Below are 16032 nucleotides of genomic sequence, written 5' to 3'. Positions count from 1 at the left end.
TCTCCGTCTTCTGTGAGCAGACAAAGCCAGTTCTACAGTGCATCCACACAGCCAAGTTTCCCTGGATCTCATACTTAACTTTCTGAATGAGCCGACCATGGGGAACCTTAAATGCCTTACCAAAATCTATATACGCCAAATCCACTGCTCTACTTTCCTTAACGTGCTTTGTCACATTCTCAAAGACTTCACTCAGGGTCATTAAAGCATAACCTGCCCCTCACGAAGCCATCTTGACGATCCATTAGCAGACTATGCTTCTCCAAATGCTTGTCTCTGGAAAAGAGGTTCCCAACCTGGGGTCCACAGACCCCTCAGTTAAATCTAGGTGCCCATTGCATTAAAAAGTTGGGAACCCCTCCTCTAGAACCTTGCAATAATTTGCCAACCACTGAAGTAGGACTGATTGGTCTAATTCCCAAGATTATCCCTACATTCTTGTTTTAAAACAAAGGAATAACATTTGCCACTATCACCAAAGGTGCTACAATTTCTTCCCTTGCTTCCATTAGTAACTTAGGACAAACCCTGTCTGGCCCCAGGGACCTATCTATCCTAATGCACATCTTCTTTCTTAAAATCATGTTTCAGTATATCAGCCTGCTTTACACTGTCCTCACAATCGTCAAGTTCCCCCTCACTGATGAATACTGAAGCAAAGTATTCACTAAGTACCTCCACCAACCTCCTCTGACTCCAGGAACATGCTTCCTCTCCTACCAGTCCTACCCTTACTCTGGTCATCCCTCGTTTTTTCACATAAAGTGGTGCTAGAAAGTTTGCGAACCCCGTAATATTTTCTCTATTTCTGCATATGACCTGCATCAGATCTTCACGCAAGTTCTAAAACGAGACAAAGAAAACCCAACTAAATAAATAACACAAAAAACATTTGTTGAGAAAATTGATCCAATATTACATGCATTTGCTGGAAAATTTATGTGAACTTTTGCTTTCAGAACCCAGGGTGACCCCCCCCCCTTGTACAGCAGTAACTTCAGCCAAATGTTTCCAGTAACTGTTGATCAGTCCTGCATGTCAGCTTGGAGGAATTGTCAGCCATTCCTCCTTATGAAATTACTTCAACTCTAGATGTTGGTGGACTTCTTTACATGACCTGCTTGCACAACATTTCTATAAGATTAAGGTCAGGACTTTGACTCGGCCATTCCAAATCACACATATTCTTCTTAAACCATTCTGCTGTTGACTTACTCATCTTTCGGGTCATTGTCTTATTGCATTATCTAACTTCTATTAAGCTTCAGGTGACGGACTGCTACCTGACATTCTCCTAGAAAATGTCTTGATACAATTTTGAATTCATTGTGCCTTCAAATGATTGTAAGCTGTCCAGGCCCTAAGGCAGCAAAGCAACCCGAACCATGATGCTGCTTCCACCATGCTTCACAGTTGGGATGAGGTTTTGATGTTGGTGTGCAGCGCCCTTTTCCCTCCAAACACAGCAATGTGTATTTCGGCCAAAAGATTCAAATTTTGTCTCATCTGTCTACAGAACATTGTCCCAGAAGCATCATGGAACATCCAGGAGGCCCCCTGTAAACTTGAGATGTGCAGCAATGTTTTTTTGGGAACAGTGGTTTCCACCATGGCATCCTTCCATGAACACCATTCTTGTTCAGAGTTTTTCTTATTGTGGACCTGTGAAGAGACTTCAGCAAGTTCTAGAGATCTCTGCAGGTCTTTTGATGTTAACCCTGGGTTCTTTTTCACCTCCTTCAGCATTGCACATTGTGCTCTTGGTGTGATCTTTGCAGGACGCCCACTCCTAGGGAGAGTAGCAACAGTACTTAATTTCCTCCTGTAGACAATCTCTCTTACTGTGGACTGATGGACACACAGGTCTTTAGAAATGCTCTTGTAGCCTTTTCCAGCTTCATGCATCTCTACAATTCTTCTTCTAAGGTCCTCTGAAAGATTGAGGTATGGCGCATGTAAACAGATCTTTCTTGAGAAGAGCAGGCTCTGTCAGTAACCTGACTTAGGGTGTCTTTTTTATAGGGCAAAGCACCTCTATAACCTACACCTCCAATCTCATCTCATTGACCGGAACACCCGACTCCAAAGAGCTTTTGGAGAAGGCATTACCCTGGAGGTTCACATACTTCTTCCAAAAGAAGTTTTTTGTGTTATTTATTAAATTTGATTCTCTTTATCTAGTTTTAGGACTTACGTTAAGATCTGATCACACTTTAGGCCATACTTATGTAGAAATAGAGAAAATTCTACGGAGTTCACAAACTTTACAGCACCACTATACAAGTAAAATGCCTTGGGCTTTTCCTTAATCTTACTCATCAAGGCTTTCTCATTCACTTCTAGCTCTCCTATATCTATTCTTCAACTGCTTCCTGGCCACCTGGTAAACCTCCAGAGCCCTGACTGATCCTTGCTTCCTAAACCTTATTCACTCACCCTTCCATCCTTTCCCTACCTCAAATGGACAAACTGACCAAGAACCCCCAACAAGTGCTCCCTCAACAACCTCCACATTTTTGTTGTACAAATGGCATATTTTGATGTCTTTCAAAAAACACATGCAAGAGAAACATACACAATGAAGAATTTGAATGTTCTGCCTGAGAGTAAAATAGATGCAGCTTCAGTATTTTCTCAGAGGGATGAAAAACAAAACCGCAATGTTATAGGTAAGGTCTGCTGCATGGGATTGCTCTCTAAGAGCACCATAACAAACATGAGTGCTAACCTCTGAAAGACATATTTCTAACAGTTGTCAAGCAAGTATTATTTCACTAAGTTATGCAAGAATTTCCAATGCATTTAATACTTCCCCACAACACCATGCAATCCCCAACCCTGCAGCCCGACTCAGTTCACAAGCCTCCTCCTTCTGGTTGCCTGAAGTACTCTATTACTGCCCCACCCTTTCATTTGTACTGTCATGAAAAGCCACTTGAGAGACAGGTATTTTCCCATCAAGTATGAAACTTAAACACAGTAACTTCTTTGTTCCCACACTTGTGCACCCACGTGAGTAGCTAGAGTGAGAATAGACAGCTCAATGCAAACTTACTGCTGGTTTTAGCTAGAGGTGATACTTGTACAAGGAAAATGAAGAGAGAAAACATCTGAGGTGAGACTCAGTCGTTCATTTTCCAAGAAAGGAGAGCTGAATGTATTTTTTCCACCAATATTCATCACAATTCCCAGCCCGAGAATGAATAAAAAACACATCATTCATTAAATACCAAATTTTAGATACTTTTAAGCACAATACCTGTAGTAGTTATTGACACTCTCAAGTGATGGAATATTGAAAGCATCTGTGGTAAGAAAGAGGAAGACTGTATCATGGTAGGCATTTATATTGCACTTTTAACATAATAAAAATCCATAGGTTCTTAGGGATTATTAAGACAAAATGTAAATACAAAAAAAATCTACAACAAAATTTGATTGAAGTGGTATATTCTAATGAGTGTCTTAAATGAGGTGATACTGATGGAGGAAGAGAGACCTGTAGACATGACTGCCAAATGGCGTGGGGTTGCACTCAAAATGAACAGTGACTGACAAATGCAGAGATTCTGAGAGACAAGGTGTGAAGTTGTAGGGCTGAAACAGGTTTGAGATAGTGAAGTGTGATGCAAATAATTAATCTGAAAATAAAGCATTTTAGAATTCCAACTCTCCCAAACCCTGATGCTCAAATTCCCAACCACATCCTGAAAGCAGCTTACAATATTTCATTTCTGATTAATACCATCTTCTTTATTTGAATCACAACATCCTTTGCAGAAAGAAAGTATTCAGCCAGAGTTCACAGCCAGCTTTCATTGCTTCCCATAATTTCTATACAAAGCTCTGATTTGCATCCAGTGATTCAGGCAGCTGGGTCACAAGGAGAGGTTGTGTCTGGAGGGTGGTGGGCATCACCATGATATTGGGAGAAACACCAACACCAGCTAGGTGGTTCACTGGAGAATACCGTTGCTGTGAATTTGTAAGCTTCTAACATTAAAGTTTGCAGCATACCAATTAGAATCATGAAGCACAGATTCAAGCTCTTCATCTCACTAAATCTGTGCCAGTAAACCAGACCGGAGAAGTTAAGGTTTTAAGTTAAGCCCATCCTTCATCCACTTTCAGTGGCAACTTATCTACACCAATCCTATGCTAATCCCATATTAGTCTCTTCACATTCCCAGCAACTTCCCACTCACAGACACAGGAGTACTTTACAGCAGCCGATTAAACTACCAAACTGCATGCCTTTGGGATGTAGGAGGAAACCAGAGCACCCAGGGGAAACCCAATCATAGATAGAACATGCAAACTGTATACAGAGAGCAGAGGTTAGGACTGAACCCTGGTTATTAATGCTGTGAGATAGCAGCTCTAATAGCTACACTAATGTGTCATTTGCCTCTTGCATTCTATTTCCTTCATTTACAAAGTGTTTACACTTTAATAAGCAAGGAAAATTGTATCAGCCATGATGAAATGACTGTGCAGTCTCAATGGGTCAAATGGCCTAATTCTGCTCCTTTATGTTATGGCCTAAGTACTTGTAAAACTCTAAAGTTCCAGAGAGTTTAAGGACACCTGTAACTCTCCTTTTGAAGCACTATGATTGAATTGCCATATAATTTGGTAGGCGATGACAGAAGACTGCCATACCATGATTTCCTTTGATATCAATCCACTTGGTCTTTTCCAAAACTCTGGATTTCTTCAGGATAGTCTGATAGGTTTGCCACTCAATCTCATATTGATGAGATCCTATCCTGTTCCTTTCTTTGGCGTCCGTCAGATCCCCTGTGAAAAGCAAATACAAGAAGAAAGTGAAATCAAGGCCTTTAGAACAGACTCGAACACAGCTTGGAAAAAGTCTGCTCTCACCACCAATCCCAACTTCCCCATCAGTATCGACCGTCCTTAGGGATTTGGGTTTTGCCAGTGTATCCAATCCCAACTTCCCCATCAGTATCGACCGTCCTTAGGGATTTGGGTTTTGCCAGTGTATCCAATCCCAACTTCCCCATCAGTATCGACCGTCCTTAGGGATTTGGGTTTTGCCAGTGTATCCAATCCCAACTTCCCCATCAGTATCGACCGTCCTTAGGGATTTGGGTTTTGCCAGTTTTCCTTGCTTTTGTGTATTTTTCCTTATCCTATTTTTCGTATGTGCTGAGATACTTAAAATTTTCCGACCTCACATGTGCTTTACAACTTAGATTATGAGAACACTCAGTCCTCATTTATTGTCATTTAGAAATGCATGTATGCATTAAGAAATGATACAATGTTCCTCCAGAGTTTACTGTCAAACCTTATTTGACAATATTAACCAGAATTGATCGGCGAGCTTAAGGTAGAAGAACCCTTGGGCGTTGTTGGGGGGGGGGGGGAGTGATCATAATTTGATTGAATTCGCCCTGATATTTGAGAAGGAAAAGTATGAATGCTGTATACTTACCTGGAAATTGTATGTTTTAAATGATTAAGTAAACTTCAGTAAAGATAGAAAGCTATCAGCTGTAATAAATTGGTTCACAATCAAACACAGCACAGAATGAGAGGGCTGAAAAAAATGTGGACATTACTAACTTTACTTATCTTAACCCTAGAAGTGTTTTGAAGAAGTTGCTCATTTTTAACTCTGCTGGTCACCTTCAATGCTGTAGAGTAGCAGGGAAAATGGGTGATCTGTGTCTTCTTTAAATTACTGTTTTATTACTTCCCTTTGCTTTCTCTCTCTCAACCTCCCTTCCTCATTTTGCTTTACTTTCTCTCTTCTCCCTTTATCTTATTTTTTTCAAGACCATTTGATATAAAAGCAGAATTGGGCTATTTGGCCCATCGCGTCTGCTCCGCCATTTCATCATGGCTGATCGATATTTCCTCTCAGCCCCAATCTCCCATATCCCTTCCTGCCCTGACCAATCAAGAATCTATCAACTTCTGCCTTTGTGAGGTGAGGCCTCCATTGGTCGGGGTTGACCATGGATGTTGGCATCCCAGCTGTCCAAGTGTTCACAAGCCTAGGCAGTACAATATGGAGAGCAAGCTGTTGCTCATGTAGCAAGCTCCCCCACCCCACACATCTGATGAACCCAAAGGAATGGAGAGACCGATACAGTTTTGTTCCAGCAGCGTCACAGGAATTCCAGTCAGCACTGAACTCAATGCAGCACTACCTTAGGGATCCCAGCTCTGGATTTCTCCCTGGGGTTTACTCCCGAAGCCTTCCCCATGAGAGGGTAAGGCAGTGGAGGTTTGAGATCAGAGTTTTCCTCCTCCTAGATGAGCTGCCAACCACAGCTAACAAGCCCCATCTGCTCAAAGCAACTGGTTTTAAGGCACCAGTAACCTGCCTTTGCCCCTCCTCCTGTCAGTACAAACAGTTCTGCCAGGCTTTGTACCTAAGCCATACGTGAAGACCAGGAGGTGGACTTAGTTGTCAGAGGCTATTTGAGGCGCACACCATTGGGGGCATTTAATAGGTAGTGGGAGCTTGTCTTCATTACCAACTGTAACAACCATAAGAACCAACCTCTGCCTTAAAAATACATTAGAAATTTGGCCTCCACAGCTGCTTGTGGCAAAGAATTCCACAGATTCACCACTCTCTGGCTAAAGAAATTCCTCCTCATCTCCGTTCTAGAAGGATGCCCCTCTATTCTGAGGCTGTGTCCTCTGGTCTTAGACTCTATCACCATAGGAAACATCCTCTCCACATCCACTCGATCAAGGCCTTTCACCAATCGGTTTCAATGAGGTCACCCCTCATTCTTCTGAATTCCAGTGAATACAGGCCCAAAGCCATCAAATGTTCTTCATATGACAAGCCATTCAAACTTGGAAACATTTTAATGAACATCCTCTGAACCCCCTCCAGTTTCAGCTCATCCTTTCTAAGATGTGGGGCCCAAAACTGCTCACAATATCCAAGTGAGGCCTCACCAGTTCTTTATAAAGTCTCACATTACACCCTTGCTTTTATATTCTAGTCCTCTTGAAATGAATGCTAACACCACATTTGCCTTCCTCACCACAGACTCACCTGCAAATTAATCTTTACGGAATCCTGCACAAGAACTGCCAAGTCCCTTTGTACCCCAGTTTTTTGAATATTTTCTCTATTTAGAAAATGGTCAACCCTTTCATTACTTCTACCAAAGTGCATAACCATACATTTCTTGACACCATATTCCATCTGCCATTTCTTCGTTTGTTCTACTAATCAGTAAGTCCTTCTGTAGCCTCCCAGCTTCCGCAAAACTACCTGTCCCTCCACCTATCTTCATATAATCTGCAAAGGGAATCAAAGGATCTGGGGACAAGGCAGGAACCGGGTATTGATAGTAGATGATCAGCCATGATCTCAGAATGGCGGTGCAGGCTTGAAGGGCCGAATGGTCTACTTCTGCACCTATTGTCTATTGTCTATAATTTCATCATCCAAATCATTGACCTATAACATAAAAACTATCAGTCCCAACACAGACCCCTGTGGAGCACCACTAGTCACCAACGGATAGCCAGAAAATGCTCCCTTTAATCCTGCTCTCTGACCTTGCTTTATCCATGCTAGAATCCTTCCCGTCATACCATGAGCTCATAGCTTGTTAAGCAGCCTCATGTGTGACACCTTGTCAAAGATCTTCTGAAAATCCAAATACACAACTTCAGTCGATTCTCCTTTGTCTACCTTCAGACCTTTCAGCTTCCCAAGAACCTTCTCCCTAGTAATGGTAATTTCACACACTTTATGACCCCTGACGCCTGGAACTTCCACCATACTGCTAGTGTCTTCCACAGTGAAGAATGATGCAAAATACTCAAGTTCATCTGCCATTTTGTCATCCCCCATTATTACCTCTCCAGCATCGTTTTCCAGTGGTCCGATATTCACACTCACCTCTCTTTTACACTTTATGTATCTGAGAAAACTTTTGGTACCCTCTTTTAAATTATTGGCCAGCTTATTTTCATATTCCATTGCCTTCTACTGATTTTTAAAAGCTTCCCAATCCTTCAACTTCCCACTCATTTCTGCTCTATTATATGCCCTCTCTTTGGCTTTAATGTTGGCTTTGACTTCTCTTGTTGTGTTATATCACCTTTAGAATACCTCTTCCTCTTTGGGATGTACATATCCTGTGCCTTCGGAATTGCTTCCAGAAATTCCAGCCATTGCAGCTCTGCCATCATCCCTGCCAGTGTTCTTTTCAAGTCAATTCTGGCCAGCTCCTCTCTCATCCCTCTGTAATTCCTTTACTCCACTGTAATACCGATACATCTGACTTTAGCTTCTCTTTCTCAAATATCAGGGCAAATTCAATCAAATTATGATCACTCCCCCCCCCCCCCCGACTCCACCCAAGGGTTCTTCTACCTTAAGCACGCCCATCAATTCTGGTTCATGGCACAACACACAATCCAGAATAGTTGATCCCCTAGTGGGCTAAACCATGAGCTGCTCTAAATAGCCATCTCGTAGACACTCTAGAAATCCCCCCTACTGGAATCCAGCACCAACCTGATTTTCCCCAATCTACCTGCATATTGAAATCCCCATGACTATTGTTAACATTGCCCTTTTGGCATGCATTTTCTATCACCCATTGTAATTTGAGGGCCACATCCTTACTACTGTTTGGGAATCTGCGTACAACTCCAATCAAAGTCTTTTTACCCTTGCAGTTCCTTTGCTCTGTCCACAATGATTCAACACCTTCCGGCCTCTTTCTAATGATTTGCTTTCATTTTTTATCAACAGAGCAACACCAGCCCCTCTGCCTTCCTCTGCCTTTAAGATAATTAAAGGATTTGATAGGATTGAGGCAGGAAATATGTTCCAGATGTTGGGAGAGTCCAGTACCAGAGGGCATGGATTGAGAATAAGAGGTCAGTTATTTAAAACAGAGTTGAGGAAGAACTTCTTCTCCCAGAGAGTTGTGGAGGTGTGGAATGCACTGCCTCAGAAGACGGTGGAGGCCAATTCTCTGGATGCTTTCAAGAAGAAGCTAGATAGGTATCTTATGGATAGGGGAATCAAGGGATATGGGGACAAGGCAGGGACTAGGTATTGATAGTGAATGATCAGCCATGATCTCAGAATGGCGGTGCAGACTCGAGGGGCTGAATGGTCTACTTCTGCACCTATTGTCTATTCCTGCCTGTCCTTTCCATACAATGTATCCTTGGACATTAAACTCCCAGCTATAATCTTCTTTCAGCCAGAATTCAGTGATGCCTACAACATCATACCTGCCAATCTGCAACTTCAAATACAACACCTTCAGTCCTGTAGTCACCCTTTCCGATTTTGTCACACCATGCTCAGCCTTTTGACTCCTCTCTATTGTTACGAATGTGCCACAACTCTGAGGGACCGAAGGGTACAAAGTAGCCCCCTCCTTTTCGAGAATCGCAAGATCGCTATTAATTTGGGTCTGGGACCCAGGAAATGAGAGAGAATCCACAAGGTTTGGAATGTGTCCTGGCCTCAGCGAAAACAAAACCCCTGATAACGGCTATTGTCTCTTGGAGACAGAATTGTGTATTGAGTACTGTACTATTCATTGAAGCCCCTCAGGGGACGACCAGAGTGGGCTGGTTGAGGGATTGCATCATCCCAACCTGACTGACATCTGAGACCCCGTGAGCAAGGATAAAAGAGGGTCTGGGGAACAACCCCTTTAGACGCACCAGGAGAAACGCTGGAAATCCAGTGACAGCATTTGATAGCCAAAGCCAGTGAGGCCCGTGTGCGTCCTCCCTTGCCTGGGTTGGCGGGCTCACCACGGAAGAACGGCTTAGATAAAGGAGAGGCCACAAGTGAACAGCCACACCAACGGGACTCCTGACGGATCAAAATCATAAAGGTTGGAAAACCTGTAGCGGTAACTGTTCCCATTCTATTCCTATTTCTCTCTCTCTCCAACAAAGTGCAACACAGCGACAACCAAAAGACGGCAGCTTGACGGCAGTGAACTGTATATTTCCATCAGACAATACATTATCCCCTAGACAACGATAGAGCTTATTTCTTATTGATTATTATTATACCCGCACTTTTAGATTTAGTATTGACGACGTATATTATCTGTATGTTTGCATTGATATTATTTTTTGTGTATTTTTACTAATAAATACTGTTAAAAATCGTATCATCAGACTTCAACGGACCTCTCTATCTTTGCTAGTAAGTGACCCAGTTACGGGGTTCGTAACACTATATATCCTATCTATCACCCCTCAGACTCCCAAATGATCTGGAGTTCATCCAGTTCCAGCTCCAACCCTTAATACAAATGTTAGAATCTGTGGCTGGATGCATTCTCATAGTTCTAGTGGTCTTTTTAAAAAACTTATATTGGTTAATTTTTGTAACTTTTTGTAATTAGCCAGTTTGCATGAACCCTCTGAAAGAACTATAATTTTTAAAGGTTTGAAGCAAGCATCCAAATAAAAACATTGGATTTTAAACTTACTTCAGTAATTTTTTGCAATACTAAGTATTTTTTCAGTGCTACTAAGAGAAGTTATGTTCATTAATACCAAATGTTCATTAAAATGTTTTATCTAATTCCCCTCAATTCACGTAACAAACTGATGTAAAAATGATTTCCCACAGAAGAGTAGATTTTTGAAAGAACAAGTTAATCTAGCTGCACTCAGTGCTGTTATTACTCAGGTTTGTGGTATATTGGTTCGAAATGGACATAGCACGCAAAATCTCAGCAAATGCCCTTTTTTACCCGAATAGTCTGACTGATAGTCAGCATAGCACTTCCACCTCACAAAGTTAACAAAGGGCAATTGGTATCGTACTTACACATATTAACACAAGCCAGGATCTGTATGCTGCTTCACTGGCCGTCTTTAAACTGGACAGAGTATAATTAAACATAGGACAATGGGAAACACCTTAGAAAGTCATGTTCATCACTCCAGTGCTGATTCACAGGAAGGACTTTAGGGTTTAAGCTAAAAACAATAGGTTTCTTAAATTTAAGCTGTATTCCATTGAATTCATGCAATTGAGAATTTATCCTAAATATCAATCAATGTAACTGTACAAACTTAGGAAAGCTATTTTCTTCAATGAAGGAATTGGGGTGGTGGTGATGGGGAGGGGGAGCAGAAAGGAGCATAGTGCTAGAGCTAGGCCATATTGTAGTGAAATCAGAAAGCACTTACTGACACAAATACTAGACAGAAATCTGGAACTCTTCTCAAACACTGGTGAATATTGGGCACCAATTAACATTTGAGAATTAGATTGTTGAATGTTTGTTCATTGAAAACATTTAGGCACATTGAAAAATGCAGGTAATTGGGAGCTCAGATATAGATCAACCATCATCTTTTGGGTTTGAGTTCAGTGATCTCATCATGTGGTTTATGCAATTGAAAAGATATGCTAATTAGTGTCATTTTTTTCACTGAAACTTAATTCAGCCAATTATTCATAATGATGGATGTTAGAGTGAATTTTTGTGTTTAGGTCATTCACAATTAGCAAATGGCTTCGGCCACCAGTCTTCTGTTTGACAAAGTGCTGTTAATTGAGTTCAAAACAATGCATTTCCTAAAAGCTGTGAATAACAAGACACTGCTGATACCGTAGTTTGACCAGATGCTGTAGTTTCGAAACAGTATTATCTATACTTTATATATATGAATTGTCCTCTATGTTAACATGTAAAATACCAAATAAACATATTGTGGATTTAACTTGCACTCCTAAAGGCTGTGAATACCAACCCATACATGTGGGCGTCAGGAGGAAAGGATGAAGTCAGAAGCTGTGATGTTTTTGTATGTAGCTTCGAAAGAAAGCATTGTCTATACTTTGTAAATAGGGATTGCCCTTTATGTTTAGCAAATAAATATCGAGCCCACATTGGGCTGGCAGACCTTTTCCACCAAAGGGTCTCCATATGATGCTTGCTGTACCTTGTTTTGTCAAATAAAGAAGCTGCTTTGTATCTACCAGTAACACTATTTCCCATGATTTCATCCATGCTACAACAATGGACTATTAGAAATAGGGTATTAGAAATGTGATTACAAGAACTCAGACGGAATTTGCAATCCAAAAATAGTATTAGTTTCTACAGGAGAATCTGAAAGGCAATGATGTAATGAAGTGGTAATTTCATGAGTTTGAGCTTATAGAAAAGGGATAAAATAAGAAAATGAGCAAATTAGAGATTAACAATCATGGTCTTCCAACGTCACTGTTCCAAAATCAACACCATCAGCATCTTGACAACCAGGTGGATTTACAATGCCTCTACACTGCAGTTCTGTTGTTAATATTGCACAGATATAAATAATGAAATTTATCCTTTAAATTGCAATAATGGTGCAATCCAAAAACCAATATCAATGCATTCACACCGTTCTTTTTAATATTTAAGTTGGGAAAAGGCCGTTTCTGCACAGTCAAACTGCCCAGGCTAGAAAAATGTTGGCTTCCTAAGTAGGAAAAGGGGATCTCTGAGATATTGATTCAAAAACCACTCAATTCAATGTTTGCCCTGCAATAATTTTTTTTTCAAAATTTACTGCCTTTTATGAAAAGGAAAAAAAATACTGTCCACCTTTAAGAAACAAAATTGTCAAAATAAGCAATATAAATGATAATTCAGTTTTATGAGTAAGAATGCATTCTATTAATCGCATTGGATGCTGCAGTTAAATATATGATTAAATATCTGATCGACCAATAACCAAATTACTAGTATCATGACCTACCTGTGACGAAAACGATTTCTGGCTTAATTACATCAATGGTCTCCGTGCAAAATTTCTGAAAGTCCGGGGCTCTTTGGGGATCGACAAACTTACTGATATGGATGTCAGACACCTGAACAGAAAAACAGGTCTCAGTTAACTCAACCATGAACACTGCGACTATAATGCCTTCAGGTTTTCATATCCTACACTCTCGAAACCCGACTCTAACCTCCACTTCATTCGGAATACCACAACACAACTCGATACTCAAATGTGCGTGTTATTCTTAGTTTAATGCTGAAGGTTTCATTTGCTGTGTGAAACTATCTCACCCACTGCTCCGGAGCACCCAATTCGCATGCAAAATACGTCACAATTGAGCACAAGAAAATACATAAATATACAAGCCAAAGTCGAATTATTAAGATACTAAAAGACTTGTTAAGGGGCGGAAAGTAATCTCACATAATTTCAACTACATCGCCAATTAGGACTTTGCAAAATTGTTTAAAAGATAGCTCATAAATGAATTACAAAATACAGGGCACGGAGCAGGTGAAGTTCTGGTTTGGAAACCAGCGCAGGTGGAAGGAAGCCTCATGACTTTACGATGATGGGCGGGTTAGTAACACGGCAGAGTGGAGCTGGGGCCTACCTGCAGGAACCAGAAGATGTTGTCCATGCCCCCGGCCGGGTACGGGGGCTGCTCTCCCCGCCAGTGTTGGCCGCTTGCACCGCGCGCCCGCAGCTGCGCCGTGTAGTTTTCCAGCACATAGCCGGTGAGGCAGGCCAGCAGCAGGCCGGCTGCGATCAGCACGCTGAACAGGACGAACATCCTCCACGCTGCTGACAGCGGCCCCACCTTCGGCAAGGACTGCCCTTCTGCCGGGGATCCGTCTCCGAAGCACCGCTTGAGGGGGCGGCCTTCCACCTCCAGCAATCCTGTTTCTGCCGAGCTGTTCGCGTCATCTGAAGCGGCCTATAGCGTTCGGGGCTCGGCCTCTTTCCCTAAAACTAAGAATTAGAATTATCTCCTCTCCTCCACCGTCCCTTGGGCCTGCGGCGTACCAGTTCCTAAATGCAATGTAGGTCCTCAATACATTTGACACTCCCTGCATACCAAAAACAGAATGTAGAACAGAAATTTGCCAGCAAATGTATTTTTCAATGTATGTTTCCTTGGATGTTGAGGTGTGCAATCCACATCCAAGAGTGTGATTGCCCCATTTTTATTCTTTACTTCAAATGGTACAACCCCATTTGATAATCTTTCTGAAACATCACCTGTTCCCGTAGCTGTGAATTTTCAGAACTAATATTATCATCCCCTCTCTGCCTCTACAACTCATAACAAAATTTCAAATGCAAATTACATAATCAGAAATAAAAGGGATTCTGCTGCTGCTGGAAATCCAGAGCAACACACAAAATGCTGGAGGAGCTCAACAGTTCAGACAGCATCTGTGGAGAGGAATGAGGAGTTGAGGTTCCAGGCTGAGACCCTTCATCAGGAATTTGAAGATTACTACCTTTCGGGTGCATTTCAGTAATGCTGAAAGAAGTCTGAGGATCTCTAGTCAGCTCTGAACATTATCTCCATATTCCATTAGGTCACAGAGCACCGTTAAAATAATGGTTAAGGACTGATAACCACCTCCAAACTTTGCCCAGTTGATGAAAAATACTTGGAAGAAACAATGATTGTCTCAGTGGATAAAAAATCTACTCTGGATAGGGATCCTACAGTGTTTGTCACAAAGAGTGGCTTGATACCAGCTGGCTAAATTCTGAAGGACAACGTAGCTACTGAGTGAGCCAATATGAGAATGAACATCTCCAAGATTAGACTCAGAAATCCAGCAGTATCCAAGAGATGCTGTAGACCATCAGTAGCAATGGCGGTATACCCCACCATATACTCCATAGACACCTCAGTAGGCCATTTTGCACCTCAACAGTTTATCTGGCAGATGTATCAGGCATGCAATAGTAGATTCCAGTATTCCAGTTATCTCTGCCAGCTGGGTGTTAGGCAGATGCCTTTCAATTTGGTCCAGTAGGGGAATTGTTTTAGCTAGTGTCAAATCTTTGCATGGCATCTTGGCAAGGATTTGAAAATTTTTAAAGTCAAAATGGAAAACAAAGTTATCAAAATTCTCTGCTTTTTGAATCTGTGTTCATCTGCCCAAATGGTAGATAACATAACACAAGTACATATAACTGACACTGTTTAAAAACTGTTCACTTAAGCACAATATAATATCTAACAGCTGCACAAAGTGTACGTGACTAATGCCAGTTAGAAACTATTTGGCAACAGTCTCCTATTACAATTAAGCAGCACAGTGTCCCAAATAAGCAAAAGAGTTCCCAGCTATTTTCTTGATTAGTTTTCTTTAAGAGTTGTCCCAAATAACCAGGTGCCCATGTAACCAATGGCCCAATTAACTGGAATCAACTGTACTTCCAAATGATCTAGCCCAGTGTTTCCAATCTTTTTATAGCCCTAAAGCAACTTCATACTAACCAACACACCTCTTAGGCACCATATAATTTTCAGCACCCCCAAAGTGTAAAAACATGTCTACAATATGCTAACATAAGAAAAATTATTCCACTGTAAATTTTTATTTGTGCTTAAACCTAGCTTTCACAGTACCTGTGCACTGTAAAGCAGCTTCGATATCAATGTGATCTTTGAGCTTGATGCCAACACCCCTCTAAGGTACAATATACTTTCTGGCACTCCCATAGAGTAAAAACATGTCTACCATATGCTAACAGAAAATTAATCCTAGCTTACACAGTACCTGTACAGCAGCTTCGATATAATGTGATCCTTGAGCTTAGTGATATTTAGCAAGAGTTGAAACATTTGGTTCAAGTTGTGACAGCAAAAGCCTCAAGTCCCCACATGTAACAATGTCCAAGCAGTTTCTGTCTTCTGTGATTATGTGGTTCACTGCACTGAACCCTCTTCCAACAAGGTAGGAGGATGGAAGTGCAATGAAATACAGTTTGGCTCTTCTTCAAAAACCAGGAAACTTTGTATGACCATGTAGCCACATACCACAAAAGCTAAATTTTTGAAAAGCATTTTTGTTCCTTCATTATTCTGAATTTTGATAGATTCTTCTTGCAAGCTTTCTTCCTGTTCTTCTACCTTACAAAGAAATAGGTTTAATTACCCAGTTCGTAATTCCAGATCATTCAAACACTTGAATCAATTCTAAAAATACTTCTTCAGTGATTGCAGGTGTAAGCAGTACTCTTGCAGATCACCGTCTGTGAATG

The 16032-nt window shown here is 41.3% G+C and overlaps 1 protein-coding gene across 2 annotated transcripts in view; it reads right to left on the bottom strand.

The window, feature by feature from the left end:
* Positions 1-14169, bottom strand: part of tmem62 (transmembrane protein 62) — a 91901-nt gene extending 77732 nt beyond the window's left edge. The window contains exons 1-4 of one of the 2 annotated variants that reach the window (XM_059951931.1): positions 13394-14169; positions 12757-12868; positions 4663-4800; positions 3260-3305 (exon numbers count right to left, since the gene is read on the bottom strand). In XM_059951931.1, coding sequence (XP_059807914.1) covers positions 3260-3305; positions 4663-4800; positions 12757-12868; positions 13394-13573 — 476 coding nt within the window. In that variant the 5' untranslated portion in view covers positions 13574-14169. The remainder of the gene's footprint in view (positions 1-3259; positions 3306-4662; positions 4801-12756; positions 12869-13393) is intronic. The other variant, XM_059951939.1, reaches the window with a different exon arrangement.
* Between the last annotated feature and the right edge of the window lie 1863 nt (positions 14170-16032).

Source organism: Hypanus sabinus, chromosome 2, assembly GCF_030144855.1.
Source record: "Hypanus sabinus isolate sHypSab1 chromosome 2, sHypSab1.hap1, whole genome shotgun sequence".
In the NCBI taxonomy this organism is placed as follows: domain Eukaryota; kingdom Metazoa; phylum Chordata; class Chondrichthyes; order Myliobatiformes; family Dasyatidae; genus Hypanus; species Hypanus sabinus.
The sequence above is the reverse complement of the archived record's forward strand: the minus strand, read 5'-3'. Positions and strand labels throughout refer to the sequence as shown.